The sequence below is a fragment of the Triturus cristatus genome, chromosome 4_1 (assembly GCF_964204655.1).
Source record: "Triturus cristatus chromosome 4_1, aTriCri1.1, whole genome shotgun sequence".
NCBI classification, from domain to species: Eukaryota; Metazoa; Chordata; class Amphibia; order Caudata; family Salamandridae; genus Triturus; species Triturus cristatus.
The window spans coordinates 116,306,386-116,330,344 of NC_140585.1; the positions used below are offsets into that span (position 1 = coordinate 116,306,386).

Below are 23,959 nucleotides of genomic sequence, written 5' to 3' on the forward strand. Positions count from 1 at the left end.
CCCTCCCGGTGGTAGGCTGTCGTGCACCTTCTCCTCCCAGGAAATGAAATGAACCGGTTTGGCAGGAGGGCTGCCGCCAGTACACTGGCTCAGGGCATGTTCTTTTCCAATGAGCTTCTTGACCCTCCTGCGTATGTCATACCAGCTGTTCCTGATGTTGTCCATTGTGTGCAGACAACATGCTTGAGCGTTCACTTTGTTGACGATCCTCTCCCACATCTTGGTTTTCTGGGATAGGTGGGTCTGTTGGACTAAGTTGCCACATGACTAAGGCTCTGCACTGAGTATTTCATCTACTATTACTTCCAACTCACAGTCTGTAAACTTTGGATTCTTCTTTTGTGGCACGGTGATTGGTGGTTGTGGAGATGGATGTGTGTGTGAAGGGGAGGGTGAGTGTGTGAGTAAAGGTGTGTTTTAGTGAGTGTATAATTTAACAGGTGCTAGTTGTGTGGTGGTTATGTGGTGGATGATTTGTGTGTGTATGTGTCTGTGCTGTCTAGCATTGTGGTCTGCTGGCTAGTAAGTAGAATTTGCAAAGGAGCATGGGAAAAAATGTGACCCTTTATATAGGTGGAGTTTTGGGTGTGTCTTATCATAAAGACAAAAAGGAGACTGAAAATATTTTTGGGGGATATGCCAATGCTTGTTTGCTTTTTTGTGATCTGTTTTAATTGTATTAACTTTAAACATTAGATGGAAGATGCGTTGGCTGCAATGGATGCTTGGTCATGTTTTGGTGGAGTTGTCCGAGTCTGTTCTATTCATGCTAGGCTATGTGGGATCATTTGCGTATGAGTCTGTCGCATCAGGCTATTGCTGACCTATGTGTCATCGATCGCGTATGAGTCTGTCATGTCGGGCTAATGCTGACCTATGTGGCATCGTTCGCATACGAGTCTGTCACATCGGGCTTATGCTAACTGTTAGAAATGGGGGTCTCTAGTTGGCAATAGCTGGCGCCAATGTCCAAATAGGGACCCTTCTTTCTAAGTCAGGGCAAGGGGTCTACCCCCTTTGACAACCCCTGCTCAACCCTGTGGTAACGTAGCACGAGCAGTTAGGCCTATCTCAGAGGCAGTGTGTGAAGCATTTATGACCATGCACAATAAGACATTAACAACATCACAAAAGGACACAACTCAATTAGGTTTAGAAAAATAACATCTTTCTCTAAGGTTTAACTCAAGACTCTCAAAGCGTTTTAACAAGCTACAATGCACGTAAACCAGTAGAGACTCAAAAAGGCAATAACATATTCACCAGAACGTGACACTGACTGAGTTCAAGGTCGGGCCCTACGTGACGCGTTGCTCACCAGATACCTGCCGTTGAAAGAGGACCCAGCACGCAGCTTCTCAAAGAAGCGGAAACGGTGACAGGTGGACTCCTAGTGACCACAAGTCTTGGTTGCAGGGGTCCGCAGTGTGCACCCAAAATGGTTTGGGCACTCGGGGACAGGCGGGCCCTCAGCAGCCGCAGCATGCGGCTGTGGCGGACCGGGCTGGTGGTGGCGATGACTCTCGTCTTGCAGCTCCGTGGTGGGCTTACAGCGGCAGCAGCTCTCTTTTAGCTGCGACTGTCAAGCCAAATACCTGATCAAGGTTCTTCCACAGGAACTGAATGGCCGAAGTACCCCGATGAATGTTTCCCAACTCCCCAATGCCTCTAAACCAGAATCTCTCCGATATCAGAAGCAGGGGGGAAAGGGGAATGGGACAGAAAGAGAGACTGCCACACTGGTGTCTTCACTGGATACTACCCAAGAAGGATCTATCCGCACCTGCAACAATAAGCACAAAATTATTAAAGCTCTACACTCCTAAAAGGGCCTCAAATTCTTTGTTCTGTATTTCTAACTTCTAGTGAAGTGTGGTTTACCTTGACTTGTGTGGAATCTTGCCTCTCTCTTATTTATAAGTTTTACGTCTTCATATTCTAATTTTAAAGATGTCTTTACTTCTGACTCAAAGCAGTATTTAAATAAATGTATTTTTCTCTTTCAGTCTTTTATCCTCAGGAAAGAAGTTCCAGAGCTGGCGCTGCTGTGTTGGTAAGTACAATATATATATATATATATATTCCTGCTTACTTGTTGAGTAGAAAAGCTGTGAATACCCAACTGCTAGAATTTCGATGTTTGAAGGACATTAAGTAAATTCCCTCTTTTCGGGCCATATGTAGATAATTTCTATTTACCGATTAATAAATACCGAATTTTACCGATTCGGTATTTATGAATCGGTAAATAGAATGTAGGTAAACATTCGGTAATTATTACCGAATCGATAATATTCGGTATTACTGATTCGGTATTTACCGAATCGGTAATAATGCATCCCTTCCAATTCATTCCTATGGGCCCATAGGAATGAATGGGTAGCTATTCACTATTACCGATTCGGTAAATACCGAATCGGTAATAGTGGGAGCATATTCATGGGTGGCAGGGTGTCACATTGACACCCTGTTGCACCCCTGAATCGTGCATGTGTGCACATGTGGCGCACATACATGCCCTAAGGGCATGTATGTCTGCCACATGGCACTTTTCAAAAAGCACAAAATTGCTTTTTAAAAGGTATTCGTTCGTTACCATCAACTTGTAGTTGGTGGTAAATAACGAATCCAGAAACCTAAAATGCACTCACTTGAGTGCCCCCTACATAGGATTTCAGGATTCAGTAATTTACCGAATCGGTATTTTACCGATTAATTAAAATTCCGATTCGGTAAATTACCGAATCCTGAAATCCAGCCACCTACATCTCAATTGCCTAAATACCGGTCGGTAACGGGATATTTACCGATTTTCGGCCGTTACCGACCGGTATTTATGTACCTACATATGGCCCATAGTTTCTCTGTTGCAGCTAGATGAGTAAGTTTTCTTCTCATAAACGAAAAGTCTCTGCAGTATTCCAAAGTTTTAGTTTTGGGTGAAAATAACTAGTTCTGGCGGAGAAATGGAACACTGAAACGATTTGCCTGTAGCCTACTTGATAGCCTAGCTGGGAAAATCAAGTTACAGACAAAGCATTGGCCCACTGAGTTCCTTATCTGGCCAAAATTACTTAGCGCTGCCACCCAAAAAGGATACAATCACTGGAAAACAGGTGCGCTGCGGGAACTGCTCATTCTCTCTCAGAAAATACAAAATACCTCACCAAAGGCGTCACTGTGAAAATGTAAGCGTAAGAACCTCGCGGGAATTCTGCTGGGAGTTGCAAAATAGGGATTCAAAGGGCCCGATTCACAGAACTAACTTAAGACAAAATCCTAAACTTACTACTTTTGGTATTCACAGAAGTTAGGATTTTGTCTTAAGTTTGTCTTAAGACAAACTTGAGACAGACTTAAGACAGACTTAGGACAGACTTAAGACAAACTTAAGACAGACTTAAGACAAACTTAAGACAGACTTAAGACAGACTTAAGACAGACTTAAGACAGACTTAAGTTAGGATTTTGTCTTAAGTTTGTCTTAAGTCTGTCTTAAGTCTGTCTTAAGTTTGTCTTAAGTCTGTCCTAAGTCTGTCTTCCTAGCTTCGGTGAATACCAAAAGTAGTAAATTTAGGATTTTGTCTTAAGTTAGTTCTGTGAATCGGCCCCAATGAGTCTCGAAAAAAGCAGGAAAATGCACTTTCTGAGGAGACAGAAAATGCGTTCCAACCGGCGAAGGTCTTCAGTTGAAGTGCACCGATAATCAGGTGAGCGTGCTCGATACAGCTGAGCTGTCAAACGAGGGTGCAACAACTAGAGCGCTAACCTATAAAGGGGCCGCCATGTTGGGACAGTGTGAGGAGCATTATGTTTCCTAACTTATGATTTTGCAATTGCCCTAGCCACTAACTGAGACCAATTAATGGGGGAATTCAACAGTGAGTAACCTTGCTTAGATTTAAATGTTGGACCCAATCGTTTAGACTCGAAACACTTTTGACCAATCCTGACAGTACCCCCCACCAAAACCCCCTCTCTAGGCTTCTGTGGATTCGTTTTGTGGAATTCTCTTATTAATCTCGAGGCATGAACGTTTGAACTGGGCTCCCATGATCTTTCTTCCGGGCCAAAACCCTTCCAGTCAATCAAATAAAATAGTTGACCCTTCTTACATTTGGAGTCTAGAATTCTCTTAACTTCAAATTCTTCTTGTGATTGTACTTGAATTGGAACTGGTGGTGACAAACGTCTTAAATTAGAGGGACTTCTTTTTACTAAAGAGACATGAAAGGTTGGATGAATCTTAAACTTACTAGGAAGTTTAACCTTAACACTAACGGGATTCACCATTTTGACTACAGGATAAGGACCCACAAATCTAGGTTGAAATTTCCTATTACCTCTCAATCTCATATGTCGAGTAGAAATCCAGACCTGATCTCCTGGCTTAAAAACTGGACTAACCTTTCGTCGTTTATCTGCCTGCTTCTTATGAGAATTCTTGGACTTAACTAGATTCTCCGAAGCCTTTTGGTAAGCTTCTTGAAACTTCTGTATCACTTCTCCAGCTACAGGAACCTCCACTTCAACCTTACCTAGCAGCATATTTTGATGTCTACCTGAGTTTAAATAAAAAGGTGAGTAACCAGTAGAGGAATGGATTGAATTATTGTATGCAAATTCGGCTGTACCCAGAAAATCAGGCCACTCTCCCTCTTGATCCATTAAATAGAGACGTAAATATTGTTCTAAATCCTGATTGACTCTCTCAGTTTGCCAATCAGTCTCAGGATGAAAACTGGTGGACAAACGAGAATCAACACCAAGCCCCTTCAGAAAGGATCTCCAAAATTGGGACGCAAATTGGGGTCTCGATCAGAAATCACAACTTTAGGAATTCCATGGAGTTTCACTATGTTCTGAATAAACAGGTTTGCCAGTTGGGAAGCATTCGGAAGGGCTTTTAGAGGAATGAAGTGGCTCATCTTAGAAAAATGGTCCACAATAACCCAGATAACAGAGTAACCTTGACTGGAAGGCAGATCTACAATGAAATCCATGGAAACTGTATGCCATGGGCACGGAGCAACTGGCAAAGGCATGAGAAGACCCTGTGGAGTTTGACGATCTACCTTTCCTTTAACACATTGCTCACAAGTAGCAACATGCTGTCTCACTTGAGCTTCCATGCCAGGCCAACGAAATGATCTTTTCAGGAGTTCCAAAGTCTTTTTAACACCCTTATGCCCAGCCAATGGGTGATCATGAAACAGTTGAATCACCTCTTTCCGGAGGTCCTCATTAGGCACAAAAGGTTTTCCTTGGAAAAAAGGTTTACCACCCCTTTATTTCTCGCTCAGGTCCTTCCATCTTCCAAGATTCTAACTCACTGGGAGGGAGATTCTCCTTGATATTTTCCTCCAGTTCCTCGTAGACTGTGGTGCTCACAATCTTCTCTTCTGGGATTATATGCCCTTCTTTTACTTCTTCTTTCCCTTCACCAACATTCAAACGAGATAAAGCATCGGCCTTTCCATTAACTGAACCGGGCTTGTAGGTCAGGACAAAATTGTAATCCGCAAAAAAGAGTGACCATTGGAGCTGCCTTGGAGTGAGAGTTCTGGCTGATTTCAAAAACTGTAAGTTTCTATGGTCAGTGAACGCAGTAATTTCATGTTTCGCGCCAAATAGATAATGTCTCCACTCTTGAAAAGCATCCTTTACAGCCAATAATTCTTTGTCGGCAATGGAGTTGTTAATCTCAGCAGCTGACAACTTTCGAGAACGAAAAGCCACAGGATGGAGTTGGCCAGTATCCTAATGCCGCTGAGAGAGAATTCCTCCAATAGCCAAGTTGGAAGCATCAGCTTCCACAAAAAATGGTTCCGCCAAATTTGGATGTTGCAAAACTGGTGCCGTAATAAAGGTTTCTTTCAATAATTGGAAGGCCCTTTCAGTTTCCGCATTCCACACAAACTTTTCATTCTTCTTAAGCAATCGTGTAATGGACAGACCTTCTCTGAAAAGTTTTGAATGAATCATCGGTAGAAATTGGCAAATCCCAGGAAACTCTGTATCTCTTTTACTGATCGTGGAGCAGGCCAATCCTTAATGGCTTTTACTTTAGAGTCGTCCATGGACACTCCTTCAGGTGAAAGAATCTAACCTAGGAATTCTATACGTGTTGAGTTGAAAAAACATTTCTCCAATTTTACAAACAGCTGATGTTCCAGTAAACGCTCCAAAATTGTTCTGACATGCCGTACATGCTCTTCCATGTTCTTGGAAAAAATGAGGATGTCATCAATGTATACTACGGCAAAGCGGTCCAAGAATTCTCGTAGTATATCATTGACAAAATGCTGAAAAGCAGACAGGGCATTGCATAGACCAAAAGGCATAACTTGATACTCGAATAGCCCAAAACGAGTCCGGAACGCTGTTTTCCACTCGTGCCCTTCAGCCATGCGAACCAAATTATATGCCCCTCGCAAATCCAATTTGGTATAAACTTGAGCCTCTTTTACTTGATCCAAAAGTTCTGAGATCAAAGGTAAAGGATACCTATTCTTCTTAGTGACCAGATTTAATGCACAATAGTCTATACAAGTTCTCAAACTCCCGTCTTTCTTAGGAATAAAAAAAAGAGGAGAGGAGACAGGTGATTGGGAGGGACGGATGAATCCATTGGCAAGATATTGATCTAAATAGTCTTTTAAATGCTTGTTCTCTGCTTCTGATAACACATAAATGCGGCTACAAGGTAAAGAAGCTCCCGGTTCCAGTTCTATCTTGCAATCATACTCCCGATGTGGGGGTAATTTCATGGCTTCTTTCTCATTGAATACTGCCTCCAAGTCTCGATACTCTTCAGGAATGGTTTGTATTTCCACGGCACAAATCATACGAGCCTGTTCCACCAAACAAACTGATGGGGGCGGTCGAGATACAATTTTGTCAAGATCAAAACAATGCTTGACACAATAGTCTGAATTCAAATCTATTGTTCTTTTTGCACAATCAATTTTCGGATTGTGCTCAGTAAGGCAGGTTAGTCCTAGAATCAACTGGAATTGCGGGGCGTCAATCAGATTGAAACTTATAATACTTCGATGTTTCTCTGGACCCAACAATGTGATCTCCTCAGTGTCATAGGTAATAGGTCCAGAAGAGAGGTTGGTGCCATCCACCGCTCTCACTGGCTCCGGTTTATCTTTCTTGACAAAAGATATTCCCAAAGACTTGGCGAATTGGATAACACAAAAATTTCCAGTTGCTCCGGAATCAATCATTACCGAAACTTCCTCAACCTTAATCTCTCAAAACGAAATTTGACTGGAAATTATTAAATGAGGAGCAGACGATTGAAGAGTGTTCACTAACTGTTGAGCGTTTGGAGTTGTCTCTTGTACAGCTCCCACCAGAGCAACTCCGCCTACTGATGGGGCCTGTCTTTTACCCATGATGAATTCTTAGGCTTCTTTGGACACTCCTTGACGAAATGGCCTGCCCCGCCACAATACATGCACAACTTTCCTTGACGTCTTTTTTCTCATTCCTCTTTACTCAAGGGCCCACGTACAGTGCCTATTTGCATAGGTTCTTCCGTAGTTCCGAGATCACTGGTCTTAGGTACTTCGGATTTAATCCTGTCAAATCTGGGTAGAATTTGTCGAAATTCTTTCCGCCGCTCACTCCTTCTTTCAAATTGACGCTGATCTATCTGCAGTACTAGATCATTTAATTCTGATACATTGGTGTGCCTCTTCGGAATCTGAGCAAGTCCATCCTTCAACTCCTCTCTCAGACCTCTGTAAAAAATTGCAACTCGTTTTGACTCTGGCCAATTTGTTTCTACGATTAATTTGTTAAACTGAGCCAAATAGGCCACCAACTCACGGTTCCCTTGTTTCAAATCTAACAGCTCATTATCTGTGGTCTGAGAGATGGTTCTGCGATCAAAAATTCATAGAAACTCAGTCTTGAAACCTTCAAAATTATAAAGAACAGGATCATTCATAGTCACCAAAGGCATGGACCAGGCTGCAGCATCTCCGCTCAAGTAAGACAGCATGAACGCAACTTTAGATTGGTCCTCTTTAAAGATAATGGGCTTACACAAAAAGTGTAATGAACACTGTGTGAGGAAAATTTGAGCCCTATGAGGATCTCCCTGAAATCTCTCTGGAGGAGCTAGCGGGATCGTGGGAGACATGGCATGGATTACCTGAGTAGTTAACTCAGAAGTCGATGAGGAAGGTGTAAATGCTGTGGGTTTCTGCTCACTAAAATTTGGACTTGGGCTAATAGCTAATTCATCAATTCTTTGCCTTAAATAACTAGCCTCTTGATTAGATTTTCTAACTTCCTCCCTGGTTTCACTCAATTGCTTTTTTAAACCTTCTAATATTGATGCAAATGTCTTGACATCAAAACCTTCAGCCATTCTGTTCGGGTAGAATGAAAAGGTAAGGCACTTCAATCTGTCAAGCCAAATACCTGATCAAGGTTCTTCCACAGGAACTGAATGGCCGAAGTACCCCGACGAATGTTTCCCAACTCCCCAATGCCTCTAAACCAGAATGTCTCCGATATCAGAAGCAGGGGGGAAAGGGGAATGGGACAGAAAGAGAGACTGCCACACTGTGTCTTCACTGGATACTACCCAAGAAGGATCTATCCGCACCTGCAACAATAAGCACACAATTATTACAGCTCTGAACTCCTAAAAGGGCCTCAAATTCTTTGTTCTGTATTTCTAACTTTTAGTGAAGTGTGGTTTACCTTGACTTGTGTGGAATCTTGCCTCTCTCTTATTTATAAGTTTTACGTCTTCATATTCTAATTTTAAAGATGCCTTTACTTCTGACTCAAAGCAGTATTTAAATAAATGTCTTTTTCTCTTTCAGTCTTTTATCCTCAGGAAAGAAGTTCCAGAGCTGGCGTTGCTGTGTTGGTAAGTACAATATATATATATATATATATATATATATATATATATATATATATATATATATATATATATATATATATATATATATATATATATATATATATTCCTGCTTACTTGTTGAGTAGAAAAGCTGTGAACACCCAACTGCTAGAATTTCGATGTTTGAAGGACATTAAGTAAATTCCCTCTTATAGTTTCTCTGTTGCAGCTAGATGAGTAAGTTTTCTTCTCATAAACGAAAAGTCTCTGCAGTATTCCAAAGTTTTAGTTTTGGGTGAAAATAACTAGTTCTTGCGGAGAAATGGAACACTGAAACGATATGCCTGTAGCCTACTTGATAGCCTAGCTGGGAAAATCAAGTTACAGACAAAGCATTGGCCCACTGAGTTCCTTATCTGGACAAAATTAGTTAGCGCTGCCACCCAAAAAGGATACAATCACTTGAAAACAGGTGCGCTGCAGGAACTGCTCATTATCTCTCAGAAAATACAAAATACCTCACCAAAGGCGTCACTGTGAAAATGCGAGCATAGGAACCTCGCACGAATTCTGCTGGGAGTTGCAAAATAGGGATTCAGAGAGTCTGGAAACAAGCAGGAAAATGCGCTTTCTGAGGAGACAGAAAACGCGTTCCAACCGGCGAAGGTCTTCAGTTGAAGTGCGCCGATAATCAGGTGAGCGCGCTCGATACAGCTGAGCTGTCAAACGAGGGTGCAACAACTAGAGCGCTAACCTACAAAGGGGCCGCCATGTTTGGACAGTGTGAGGAGCATAACGTTTCCTAACTTATGATTTTGCAATTACCCTACCCACTGACTGAGACCAATTAATGGGGGAATTCAACAGTTAGTAAGCTTGCTTAGATTTAAATGTTGGACCCAATCGTTTAGACTCGAAACACTTTTGACCAATCCTGACAGCGACAGCCCACGTGACGATGGCGACAATCCTCGACAATGGTCAACAAGATGCGGCACACAGCGGCGGCAGCTCTCCCTTAGCTGCTACAGCCCACAGGACAAATCACAATGAGGCAACGTTGGCAAATGTGCGGCGCTCAGCGGCAGCAGCTCTCTCTTAGCTGCGGCGGCCTACAGGACAGATCCCAATGATGCAAAGTTGGCAAAAGTGCGGGCACTCAGCGACAGCAGCTCTCTCTTAGCTGCGGTGGCCCACAGGACGAATCACGATGATGCAAAGCTGGCAAAGGTGCGGACACTCAGCGGCAGCAGCCCTCTCTTAGCTGCAGCGGCCCACAGGATGAATCACGATGATGCAAAGTTGGCAAAGGTGTGGGCACTCAGCGACAGCAGCTCTCTTAGCTGCTGCAGCCCATAGGATGAATCATGATGATGCAAAGTTGGCGACGGTGCAGGCACTCAGCGGCAGCAGCTCTCTCTTAGCTGCGGCGGCCAACTGGATGAATCACGGTGATGCAACGTTGGCAAAGGTGCGGGCACTCAGCGGCAGCAGCTCTCTCCTAGCTGCAGTGGCCCATAGGACAGTTCACAATGATGCAAAGTTGGCGAAGATGCGGACACTCAGCGGCAGCAGCTCCCTCTTAGCTGCGGAAGCCCGCAGGACGAAGGATGGTCTCGACCAGGCTGGCACAACGGTGGCCACTGAGCAGCTACAGCTCTCTCTTAGTTGCAGCGGCCCACACAGATTCAGCGAGGGTTCCGAAGGTTCAAATTCAGGCGAGCTCTCAACGGCGGCAGCTCTCTCTTTGTTGCGGCGGCCCACAGGACAGATCCCAATGATGCAAAGTTGGCAAAAGTGTGGGCACTCAGCAACAGCAGCTCTCTCTTAGCTGCAGCGGCCCATAGGACGAATCACGATGATGCAAAGTTGGCAAAGGTGCTGGCACTCAGTGGCAGCAGCTCTCTCTTAGCTGCTGCCGCCCACAGGACGAATCACGATGATGCAAATTTGGCAAAGGTGCGGGCACTCAGCGGCAGCAGCTCTCTCTTAGCTGCAGCGGACCACAGGACAGTTCACAATGATGCAAAGTTGGTGAAGATGCGGGTACTCAGCGGCCACAGCTCTCTCTTAGCTGCGGCGGCCCACAGGACAAATCACGATGATGCAAATGGAAAGGGGTGCAGGCACTCAGCAGCAGCAGCACTCTCTTAGCTTCGGCGGCCCACAAGATGACTCACGATGATGCCAAATGGCAAGGGGTGCGGGCACTCAGCAGCAGCAGCTCTCTCTTAGCTGCGGCGGCCCACAGGATGAAGGATGGTCTCGACCAGGCTGGTACAATGGTGGGCACTCAGTGGCTACAGCTCTCTCATAGCTGCAGCGGCCCACACAGATTGAGTGAGAGTTCCAAAGGTTCAAATTCAGGTGGGCTCTCAGCAGCAGCAGCTCTCTCTTAGCTGCAGCGACGCTCACAGATTCAGCGAAGGTTCCGGAGGTTCAAATTCAGGTGGGCTCTCAGCAGCGTCAGCTCTCTCTCAGCTGCAGTGGCCCACACAGATTCAGCGAAGGTTCCCAGCCCGCATTCCTCACAGTAGAACTAGAGGCTACGGATTGCTCGACGGAGGCCTCACCTGCAAGCAGAATTCCTCGCACAGGAATTCTGATGGCTGACGGAGTGAAGTCTAATGTCAAGTCAAGTCAAAAAGCTTTATTTCGATAAAATTATATCATAAAAGCATTGGTGTGCGGACATATAAGATGCAATACATCAAAAGAAGGGGGAAAACTTATTGACACCAAGGTACAGTGAAGTCTAATGTTCCTGAGACCTCGGCAGTAGGCACTCTCGATTCAGTCCTGCGGGTAGTTTCTTCAGCAAGCTTGGTGAAAGTTGCAAAATTCCTTTTCTCTGTTCACTTGGACAGAGTTTTGTCTTGACATCCAGAAGGAATACACCTGGACAAGGTTCCAGCGCAGCGCTTTATAACTAAAAGAGTATTTGTTCTCTAAAGCCACAAATCACTAAATCCAGTAAGAACCAGTTCGGTGGGGTCAGGGAGCACTTGGTTTACAAGGCGACATCCTGCCCTTTCAGAATGCGGGGGTCTGCTATCAGACATCCAGTGGGGGGGGGGTCGAGCCATCATTCCCCTTTCCAGGCACGGCCTTGCTCCGATCAAAGAGTCACCCCTCCCCATGCTCTGAATACCGATCTTTCTCTGCAGCCAGGTCTGACCCAGCTAGCCCTGCTGCTCCAAAACCAGACGGCCAATACACATACTAGCAATGCCTACAGGAAAGCTCAGGCAAGAAAATACCACGTTTCCAGAAGAGGCATTTTCGAACATGGGATATATAAATGGTTCTTACTAAAAGGTGTATCTCAATGTCCTGAGCATAAACATATCAAACTTGAAGTTCCTATCAGGTTCTGGGGGTCAGATAGTATTATAGAAGGTAATTCTCAACCTGCCCATTCCGGCCTATGAGAACGGATAGCTTCACAATAGTAACAGTGAAATGGAGGGTAACTCGCTATTAAAACATGCTACACAGACCTAGGCGTTATGGTTATCCTAATTCATACAGTCATCTTTACACAGGGCGCATTTGCGCTGTGGCACTGATTAGCAGTAGCATGGTGCCCAGAGCATCTAAATCCAGCCAACATAAAAGATAGGAAGCGTAAAGAGGAAGGGAGACCCACGTCAATTATGTCAGGTCTAACACTAACCTATGTGGCATCGTTCGCGTACGAGTCTGTCATGTCGGGCTCTTTTCCGGCCGAATCACTGGTTTCCGTATGTGTCGCTCGTATGTACTGTGCTCCGTGCGTGTCGGTTGTGTTTCCCATTCGGACAGATTTCCGAATGGGATCGAAATCGGGCCCTAAGTGTCTCAAATCCCCCCAATCATATATTATATTGTCCCACAATCAAGAATTAAATGCAATGTTAAAAAAAAAACCAAATTACAGATAGCTGTCAGGGAGATTCCCCAATGTGTGATAGTCATTATTTTGTTTTTCCGGTCACTCATTACCTGGGGTATTGAGACAGAATATCGAGTTGGAAATGACGACTTACACAAATATTGAGTTGGAAATATCGTGACACAGAAATATCAACAGCAAGAATATCGTGGTCAAGAATATAGATTTTGAGGTAAGAAATATTGTTTAAAAAAATATAGAAGTCATTAATATCATTTGCAAAAATATAGTTGCTTAAAATATCGATTTTTTAATTAGTGTTATGTATTTTAGTTTATGTTCTAACTGTATGTTTTTTTTAAGTATTGGTTATGTTTTTTAATGCATGTATTATATTTTTAGCAGTTGTCAATTTTATTTTAATTTAAGTTTGCTTTTCTTCGTTTGTAGTGGGTTGTGGGCATGGAGTGGGAAGTAATTTATTTATAATAAATTATTATATTTATTATTTGTTAATATTTATTTAATTTAGATTTTATAGAGTTAACTGTGGGAAGTAATTTATTTTTGATTAATTAATAATTAGTTGTTAATTTATATTAATATATTGAAAGTTAATTATGGAAATTGTGTAATTAATTTTAGGTGCGGGTTGTAGGGTTTATAGGGGTAAATTGTGGGAAGTAAGTTATGTTTAATTAAGTAATAATTAGTTGTTAATTAATATTGATTCATTAATTACAAATTAAGTATGGAAATTGTGTACTTAATTTTAGGTGTGGGGTTTATAGAGGTAAGGGAGGGAAGTAATTTATGTTTAATTAAAAAAGAATTAGTTGATGATTCATATTAATGAATTAATTGATATGTAATTAGGGGAATTGTTTCTATTTGTTGTGTGTGGGTTTTTCTTTGATACCAGTAAAGGGTGGGAAGTAAATACATTTTACTTAATTTATAATTAGTTGTTAAATACTATTAGGGTTTAATAGTAAATAAGTAGCAATTCTGTAATAATTTTTTTACAGTTTAATTTTAGCGGTGGTGTAGAAGCCATCTTTCTTGTATGATACCAAATGCTGTAAGCTTCTAGGCCCTGCTAAGTTGACATGAAAAGCAGTGCACAAAATGCCTGTGCTTTACCATTCGCTTCAGAGACACAGCTTTTGTAACACACGGTTCGATCAAGAATAATACAGAAGATGCTCATGTAGACACAGACATTTCAGCATAGCACATTTTGTAATATGTCTGGTCCATTCTATTATGTTGCAACTATTAACTGAAAAAGCACCAGACCTATATCTTACATTACAGTGGAAAGTCCCAGAAGCAGACCTAGGTCACGCAGTCTGCAACAGTACCTTTCGGACCTTAAATGGTATATAATTATCTAGGCCCTTGCAAATTGGTCAAATGAACTATGCTTAATTTGTGCTACGTATGTGATGATGCCGTATCCTTTGTGGTTTTGGCTTATAAAAGTTATCACCAATGTCACATCTTTGGGCACTCAGTGACTTTGCTGGGTGCCCCCGTGCTGCACGCTAATCTGTTGTGGTTTCTAATAAATGCTGTTATCTTACCCTTGACTGAGGACCGTTTGTGTGGATTCATTTCTTGCTTATATTTCAGATTCCACATTTGGTGGAGAATGCAGCTTCCAGACCACTGGCGATTTCAAGGACTGGCGGCCTGGACTCCAGCTTCCATCAGGGTTCGGAGACGTGTGGATGAAGGACGATTTCCATTTGCCTTCCTCTCTCCTCCGCCTCCCTTGGAACGCTGGGGGACTGTCTGCCCGTCTGTTGACTTCGCTTTGCCTCTGGCTCCTGCTCCCTTTTCCTTTCTCTCTCTCTCTCTCTCCTATGTCAAGGGTAATATGCTTGTGCCCGGGCGACATATATAAGGTCTGCTTCCCCGACTTGTGGGAAACCTCAATGGCTATCATTACGCCTGTACTTATCACTTTCTTCTGTGTTCTTTTTGTGGCTCTTGTGATTTACTTTGCGGTCTGTCATCATTCGGATGTGGACTGAGTTCCTGTTTTGTGTCTGCCCCTCGTTAGAGGATGCAGACAGGCTTTCTCCTCTGGTTCCGTGCGTAGCTCTTGATCTCTGACATTGCTGCCGCTCTCTGCCTGAATTTTTACATGTGCATTTTTGCTCTACCGTTCAGTTCCTGGTCTGGATTCCCTCCCCACCTGGCCGGTGACAGCGCCCTTCTGCAGGTTCCCAGCACGCAGTGACTCCCTGGTGCCAGGCAGCACCTGGCTGATGGCGTGCCGAGGAGGGCGACCTACTGCACCCCCCTGTCTTGCTAGCAGAGAGTCCCCGGCCGTTGGGGGGGGCAGGACATTCACGGATTTTTCCCGTTGACTTGAACGGAGGTCGGTACGCTTTGCCAGACTCAACAGACGCCGGTAAGTTTCCTTTGGGAGTTATGTACTCCAGTTTGGGTGGTAGCAGGTAGCTCCTCGTTCTAGAGTTGTAGCAGTTATGCTCCCCAGGTTTTGGGTGGTAGCAGGTAGCCCCTCGTTTTAGAGTTGTGGCAGTTTGGCTCCCCAGGTTCAGGTGGTGGCGGTTTTGCACCCCTGACAGCGCGCATCCTGTTTGGTACAGGTACGATATCGTGGGAGTGGCGGTCCCTGGACTGCCCCTCTTTTGGTTGCAACGGTTTCTTAGGGCACCAGTTCTCCAGGTCCCTGTTCTCAGGTCTGGGCCAAGTTGCCTCACCTCAGCGCCGCTGGACCCGGGTACCCAGTGGGGCGCTGCCTCCTACTGGACGCCTGAGGCGGTCTCCAGCTGTGCCTAGGGAATTTCCTAGGCACAGGGGGGGGGGAGTATCAGTTGACCTATTTGTTGTAGTTAACCTGTTTGTTGTTGTTGATTTATTCGTGGTTGCTGTTTTGTTTGTTGCTATGGGGATTCCTTGCATTTCTTTTGTGTACTACATAGGCCTCTTATATATAGTGGCAAGGTTTGGTTAGGGTTCCAGAGCTTTACTAGTCTCTGTATGATGTTATCTCTTCTTTGGGTATTGTGACGCTAACACCACTAACATTTGACGATGCTAATCTGTCTGACTGCCCCATACCAATTGTCCTTTACGCCATCGTTCAATAATAATATACAGGGCAAGTGACCCTCTGCGTCCTGTCCCTGAGACCTCTTGACGTAATAAAAGTCCCCCGTTACTATTTTGGGATTAGCGTAAGGGCAATACACATACTCTTAGTACACAGCCTCTTTGACAGCGCTGCGCGCAGGGATGTGTTTTGTTTCATATGTTTGCCTGCACTGCATGTAGAGTTCACCACCCTGCACTATCTAGTGGATTGCCTGACAGACTCCAATTCCGCCTAGCCGCCCCTTCCGCCAGCTTATGGGATAACGGAAGACTGCAAGGAGGCGGAATTACTAACCTTCCTTCCGACACTATTCTGTCACCTTTTCTTCCGTTCATGGGACACCAGTATTTAGCACCCAGAACTATTTCTCATTCTCACTTATAACCGCTTGGGTGAACTTGAAGTAACTGATCTGTCTGTTTGCCTGACGAATGGCTCCCTCTGCTATCACCTCAGCTGGAGAGTGGCTGAGAAGAGTATGATCACGTGCGTTAACCCACTGTGGTGGTGTCTGTCCATTGTCCGGCGCGAGGCCCCCACCCATCTGTCCGGTGTGTCTGCCCTGTCCCTGTTTAGCGCTTGCACTTGCCACACTCCACACTCACCTCTCACAATGGGAAATTCACTAGGTAAAAACAAACTAGATAACGCTCAGCCAGCCCCCCCCCCAAAGACTCCCTGGCATACAACGTGGCCCTAAGCCAAGGACTCCACTCCATACTATTTGTACATAATGGCATGACATGACTGCTAGAAGACCGGACTTACAGTCCCCGTGTCAAGGAACGTACGACATGAAAAAGTGGTGACCAGAGATCAGTTGGCTCTGGTGCACTGCCTCCTGATGGATACCAAGGGTGGTCTCCAGATGTGAATAGGTGCCCACCTACTCACAACAAGGAGGGTGTTGGTGTTGGTATTGCATTATATGCATTAATTTGAAGATCTGTTATTGTATTGTGTGCATTTATTTGAAGTGCTTTTATTTAATTATAGGGTTTGTTTTGTAATACTCTAGCAACAGAGTTCTTGGACCCTGAGCTTGCACAACAAATTTTGGGCAGGCCCACTCTATCATCAGTAAGGGGTTGATAGACATCCCTTCAGTTAGATTAATGTACATGAGTGAGCACGCTTCTCCTCTGTGAGGAAGTGGGGGGCGCGCTGAAGTGTGTTTACCCTTACCAGTGCAAAGTAAATGTGTTTTTAGAGAGGATACATTGTGCGTGCTAAACACATATTTATGCACTGGTATTCTCTACCACAGGGGCACAACCCACCAAGCTGTCCCATGATGAGCAGACCTTTTGCAAATTTCTCGTGCACAAACTCATAAATGGGGAAGTTAACCAAATAGAACTTTTGACAGGATGTTTCAAAATACTGCTTCTCTTGTAACTATGGGACAGGACGCAGCCTATGCACCTTTCAAGTTCTGCAGAAAGAAAAATAAGCTGTTAAGATTATGCACAGAAAAATAAAATACAATACCGCGTCTTAATGGGCTAAGGTCCTGAGGCCCACTGTGCTTCTAAGCAGAAAGCTTTGGCCCTAAGACTAACACAGAATACGGGAACAGCCCCCCTCTCTCCATATTATAGTTGCGATGTTGTCAAATTCACGTTCCCTGATTTCTTTCCAAGTGCCCACAACGCACCACATTGATAATGCCCCTGTGAAATGTGCCCCCTCCACCTGGGGAAAAGGAGAATAAAGTGGAATTTGTACATGTCTCATGGTCCAGAGCAGATCTCATGTCCTTTACCAACGTATTTCTGAAATTACATGTAGAACAAAGAAGAGGGTACATAGAACTAATGAGACAGGAAGGGAGACAAATAGATGGAAGGGAACGCCTGATAATTTTGTAGAGTAGAAAGAGTGAGAAAAAAAAAATAAAGCAATAGTTACTGAGAAATGGCCAGCACGGCCTTTGATCATATGATACATTAAGGGGTTAAAGAAAACTCTTGTGGACTGGCTTTGAAATAACGATCGTGGGCTGGCCACAGATTCTGGGCATTGCGCCAAGACTACACCACACTACAACAGTTTTCTGTGGGTATGAACAGAACTGGTTATACAAAAAAATATGTATTCTTCGCAGCGGAGAATGGAAGGAAATGCCAATTCTTAAGGGTATATTAACAAAATAGGATTGAATAACTGTTAGAAATTATTATTGTTTAAGGTTCATTTAAAGATTGATGAAGGGAAATGTTATTTTGTGTATATGCTCTTTAATAGGTTTTGGTTCAACATTTTCAGATGCAAGAACGTCAGAGAAAAGATGTGTGTCGTACGTGCCCGTTTGGTGTCTTGTCAATTGATATTGTGAGGGCCAGAGTGATGTTATCCACAGGTCCCCCACCCCATCTCCCAGAGTGATTTACAACAGGAGACATTTGCTATTTTAAAGGACAAAAGATTCCATTACATTGCGCAAAGGCTACTTAATTAAAAAGCAGGGGGAACAGAGGACCCTCCTGCCAGTGATCAGGTTATTTCCGTGCATTGATAGGTATTGTCCCTGTTTCAAGTTCTGGTTTTTTCAAAGTGTGCATTTGAACATATTAGCTATTGAGCTAAAAGATGAATGATCTGGGTGGCCTGGGTTCCCATTATTAAAAAAGATGTAAGTTGCTAAGATGAAAATGAAATGCCCAGGATAACACAATTAGGTCATGTTAGGTAGCTGGCTTGTTTTCCCCATTTCTCACTCCACAGACGACAGCCTAACATATAACGCCACCATCCTCACAAGCACATATAGAATAGCACTAGGTATATTGCGCTCTTAAAGGGTTTTGCCTAAATTGAATGGATCAAGGAGAAGTACTATTTTATGTATGCATCTAAAAGAAATATTGTGTATGTATATTAATGTTTTTCATTTCTAGGTTCTTCAGAGTTGCAGGATATATAACAATTTATATTGTAAGGGGAATGCGCTAAAATGCTTTTGAAAGCAGTGCATTCGCCAGGGACTACAAAGGATTGGACAAAGAGTAGTGATATTATGTTTATTTATTGTTCTTTAGTAATGAGTATATGCCAATGCAGAAGGATAGTGCGCATTGAATAACTGTGCTTCGTATTATGATGTTTTAAGGATACAATGTGTACAAATTTATTATGTCTTTTAATGTACAGGTGCAGTCTTTAGAGGTGTTAGTGTATAGGTGTCCTGTGACAAAAAACACTTGTCCCTTTTATGCCATGCAATGCGGCGACAAATTATGGCAGCAATATCATTATATAAGATCTCTAAAATAGCATTTCTGATTATGCCAGGGCTCCTTCCATAGTAGGGTTTGAATACTAACTATTACCTTATGCTGCCACGTTCCACAGATCTACATACAGAGGATGGAGGTAATGGTAGGAATGCTGAGACAGGTTGGATTTTTACTCCTGAAAATGGCAGACATAATACTTCTTCCAAGGTTGGCTAAAAGTGGATGGAGGAAAAGTGAGCTTGAAAACACTCAGATTTTCACATGAGTAGATCTATACCTGCATATTTGCTCATGCTTAAATGCAGTTCACAAATATTTTCTAGGAGCACTATTTCTTGTCCTGCTTCTGTAAAGTCTTGTGAAATAACCACAGATGTATATCTGCACTTAATCAGAGTACGTGGGTGCACTTTATTTCATAACTCAGCCCCTAATTAGGTCTGGCATTAACAGTGACTTTCTGTGTTTATCAAAATGTTGTCTCTTTCCCTCTCTCTCCATGAGGGGATTCCTCACACCCACAGGCCAACAAATATAACATGCACAGTTGATCAGTGGCTTCCTCCAAGCATTACTAAGACCAACCACAGTGGCTATAATAAAATGTGCAGCGCACACATCATCAATGGAATATGTATCAAAGGGCAACGCATTTATTGATGGGGAAGAAAAGACAATAGCACTGAGAGGCTGCCAGTTAGCAATGGTACAAATAACAAGCAGCGAGAAGAATACTAAATATAACAGTGACTCAGTACACTCTGACCCAATTTATATTAAGAGGAAGGTAGGGGAGGATGAAAAAGAGAAATGGGCCAAAGGAGGATGTGTGCAAACAAAGGAGGGGTTATGGACAGGGCCCAATGGGAAGATATGCCTGCCCTCAGCAATGCTTCCTTCTATCACATGCCTTTTTTTCACGATCTCCCACATGTTGGCCGAGATGGCATGAATGAGACTGTTTTCCCAATGCTGGTACAACTCCAAGTTCCGCCAAATAGCAGAAAGACTTTGCAGGTGTTAGACGGCGACCTCAGAGGAGCCTGGAAGGGGTCCTGACTACCCTGAGACCCACCCTCAAAGTATCGTAGCCGGGCACTGGTGGGAGACTCCCCAGGGGGAGGAATCTCGTATCTAGGATCGTACTTCTGGCACCACACGACACAGAGTGACCACACCGGGTATTCTGAGAAAACAATCTTTATCAAGTAGGTTATCACTGCAAATATGTACAAGGTGAGCACGGGCTCAAGAGTCTCGGAAGGGGTAGGGGGTAGCGGGACAGTCTCTGGTAAAGGTTCAAGCAGGGACGTATCCGGCGCACAGCTCACAATCCTCGAGCTGGGGGATACGATGTTGTAGTCGGGGTCCGGCGGGACCGTGAGAGACCGTTGGAGCCGCGAGTCACTCAGCAGGGCTCAGGTACAAGTTCGGAGGTCTTACGATCTTCAGGGAGCCGCGAGTCACTCAGCAGGGCTCAGGTACAAGTTCGGAGGTCTTACGATCTTCAGGGAGCCGCGAGTCACTCAGCAGGGCTCAGGTGGGTCCAAGTTCCAGGAGCCGCGACCGCGTCGGCAGGCTCTTGTTGTTCCAGCGTCGAATCTGCCGGACAGACCCAGAGCACCCCTTGTTATAGGTCGACCCCTCTTTGATGTCCGGAGTCTGTGCAGGCAGGGGTCTTGTCACCTGGGGGTCGCTTGTCGGGACTTCCTGCTATAGTCTTTTGATCCTTTCAGGGCCGGGTCGGGAGGAGTCCCAGACACCCAGCAGGCGTGGAGTCAGCCCTCAGGGAGGCCGGAGGGCCGATCGAAACCCATCGTCCCGGGGGAGTTCAGAGGTGCGATAGAAACTGCTCCTCCCTCTCTCATCCCCTGGAAGCGTGATGTCCTCCAGCCGGAGTGGCGCCTCTAGGCCCGGGTCGCGCTGGGGCCGGGCGGCCATCTTGGTGCATGAAGTGGGCACGCGGGCCCGGGGTGGCCGAAAGGAGAGAGGCCAGGGACGGGGATGTCCGGGTCGGTGCGTGTGTCCTGGTGGGGAGGTTCGGCTGGGCCGGGTGCTTGGGCTGTAGGTACCAGGTTTCGGTGGTGCGGGGGCACGGAGGGCCATTCTACGAGGCCGGGTCCAACAGCAGGCAATGCACTGTTTGCGCACAATACAATACTGGAAAGGGCACACCAACTGCACATGGTCATTTCCCACCTCCCCAAGACCATTTGAAAGCCTCCAAATGGACTTCATAGACATGTCCCCCACCCACAAGTACAAACATGTGATGGTAATTGTGTGCATGTTCAGTAAGTGGACCGAAGCATACCCAACAGAGAACTGTGATGCACATACGGTTGCCAAATGCCTCCTACAGGAACTTATCCCACGCTTTGGAATAAGATTGGAAAAATGTGTGCATCAACTGAACTTTCATGGGTAGGTGCACTACCACTAGCCCTGCTGACTATGAGGAGCACACCAGATAGGGTAACAAAGCCCAGCCCAGCAAATAATATTTGGCCACCCCATGAACATTGCAGGCCATATGTCCACAGCTCCACTATCATTAACAGACTACCTGCTTTTATGTTACTGCAAGAAATTAACAGAGACCTTACGTTATCTTCACCACCAGGTACTGCAGGCTCTTCCAGAGGCAACATCTCCACCACCACATGACCTGCAGCCTGGTGACTGGATCTGGGTAAAAGCCCACACCCGACGGCACTGCTTCCAGCCAAGGTGGAAGGGACGTCACCAGATCATCCTCAGCACAGTAACAGCAGTGAAGTGCCAAGGGCTGACATCCTGGATCCACAGCTCCAAAGCAGACGGACCAGACAGCAGAGAATAAGCTGAGGCACCTCGCAGGTACAACCTTCGATCCACCACGCAAGACAAGAACAACAGGAGATAGAGGCAGACACCTGCTCGGGGCAGGCTAGGCCTCCAACAGAATACAGAAGACACCAGAGGCAGTAACATAATGCGCACAACAAGCCCAGGCCTCTGGGTATCATCACTCCAAAGACGTCTGTACCAGCTACTTTCCAAGGGAGTGCCAACTGTCATGTGCTAGTAACCTCTGACAGTACACCATCAAGGCACCAACGTTTTCTTCTACATGGTTGACTGGTGTCTGCACCAATAGACCCCTAGGAGGTGCATCACCCGCTAGTTAGATATCAAAAACAAGGCTTTGGAACATCAAAGAACTGAATTGAACACTTGGTTAAGGGTATGTAACTACCTAAGCACACACCAATTATGACAAATGCCAGCAACAAGATCTGGAAGGCTTAGATCTATACAAGTGAGGGTAGAAGAGTATCAACTAATAATTCGTATTAGGTTATTGTGTCCTGGAATAAAATTAAATAGTGTGCTGGAACTAACTGTGCCAAATACTCCGCTATTGAGTGTGTTAAGAGACCTGATCTTGCAAGACATCTTGTTCCCCACTTTTTTGGACATCAAACAATAGCACAAGAAATAGCAGACATTTGACTTGACATTTTGGATTGCGTGATTTATGCAATAGAAGAGATCTGATCTGGTCTTATCAGAGGCATTAACTAAAAAGTGAAAGAAAGGAACAATGCCCAGTACAAGACGAAGGGACAGAACATGGCCATCTGTGTCAGGAGCCATATTGACACCAGTCCCAGGGATAATAGTGACTGCGCTGATAATAATATTTGCAAAAGACATTGAAATACTGTTCATCAATGGCCGGCAGGGAGGTGAGGGGTTAGAAGATAGTGATTTGGTATCAGATGGGGCAATGTAGAAGCCATCTTTCTTGTATGATACCAAATGCTGTAAGCTTCTAGGCCCTGCTAAGTTGACATGAAAAGCAGTGCACAAAATGCCTGTACTTTACCATTCGCTTCAGAGACACAGCTTTTGTAACACACGGTTCGATCAAGAATAATACAGAAGATGCTCATGTAGACACAGACATTTCAGCATAGCACATTTTGTAATATGTCTGGTCCATTCTATTATGTTGCAACTATTAACTGAAAAAGCACCAGACCTATATCTTACATTACAGTGGAAAGTCCCAGAAGCAGACCTAGGTCACGCAGTCTGCAACAGTACCTTTCGGACCTTAAATGGTATATAATTATCTAGGCCCTTGCAAATTGGTCAAATGAACTATGCTTAATTTGTGCTACGTATGTGATGATGCCGTATCCTTTGTGGTTTTGGCTTATAAAAGTTATCACCAATGTCACATCTTTGGGCACTCAGTGACTTTGCTGGGTGCCCCCGTGCTGCACGCTAATCTGTTGTGGTTTCTAATAAATGCTGTTATCTTACCCTTGACTGAGGACCGTTTGTGTGGATTCATTTCTTGCTTATATTTCAGATTCCACATTGGGTTGTGGGGATTATAGGGGTAAAGTTTGGGAAGGTAATACATTTTTATGAGATTCAATTTGTTTTTTAGTTCTAATATTTCTTTAATTGATAATTAAATATGTTAATTATGGATGTACAATTTTTTTACATTTAGATGTGGTTTGCGAAGTGTGTGGTGTTATATGGTAGGAAATAAAAAAGCTAATTCATGCAATACAAATAATGCTTTTTGTTTGTAAATAATTTCTAATTAAAAATATATCTTTGTTTGAAAATTAATTTTTATTTCATTTAATATAATATTTGTAGGTACTTGTCATATGTGTTTAACATTATGATTTTTTGGGAATTTATTATTATGAAATATATTTCTAGTTACATTTTTAACATATTTATATGTTTTTTTAGTTATTTAGTTTTTTAAACATTTTTGCTGTTAATAATTTCTTTGTTTTTAATTTTGAACTGAATGGAGTGAGGAGATT

At 44.0% G+C, this 23,959-nt stretch overlaps 1 protein-coding gene across 3 annotated transcripts in view; it reads left to right on the forward strand.

Annotated features, from left to right (window-relative positions):
- Window positions 1–23,691, forward strand: part of LOC146844085 (uncharacterized) — a 109,930-nt gene extending 86,239 nt beyond the window's left edge. For 2 of the 3 annotated variants that reach the window (XR_014981129.1, XM_085651759.1), the window contains 3 exons: window positions 2,007–2,053; window positions 8,853–8,899; window positions 21,742–23,431. Coding sequence is in view for 1 of the 3 variants with exons in the window: in XM_085651759.1 (XP_085507885.1) it covers window positions 2,007–2,053; window positions 8,853–8,899; window positions 21,742–21,960 (313 nt within the window). In the remaining 2 variants the exon portion in view is untranslated. Of the gene's footprint in view, window positions 1–2,006; window positions 2,054–8,852; window positions 8,900–21,741 lie in introns of all 3 variants that reach the window. The other variant, XR_014981128.1, reaches the window with a different exon arrangement.
- Window positions 23,692–23,959: the final 268 nt, after the last annotated feature.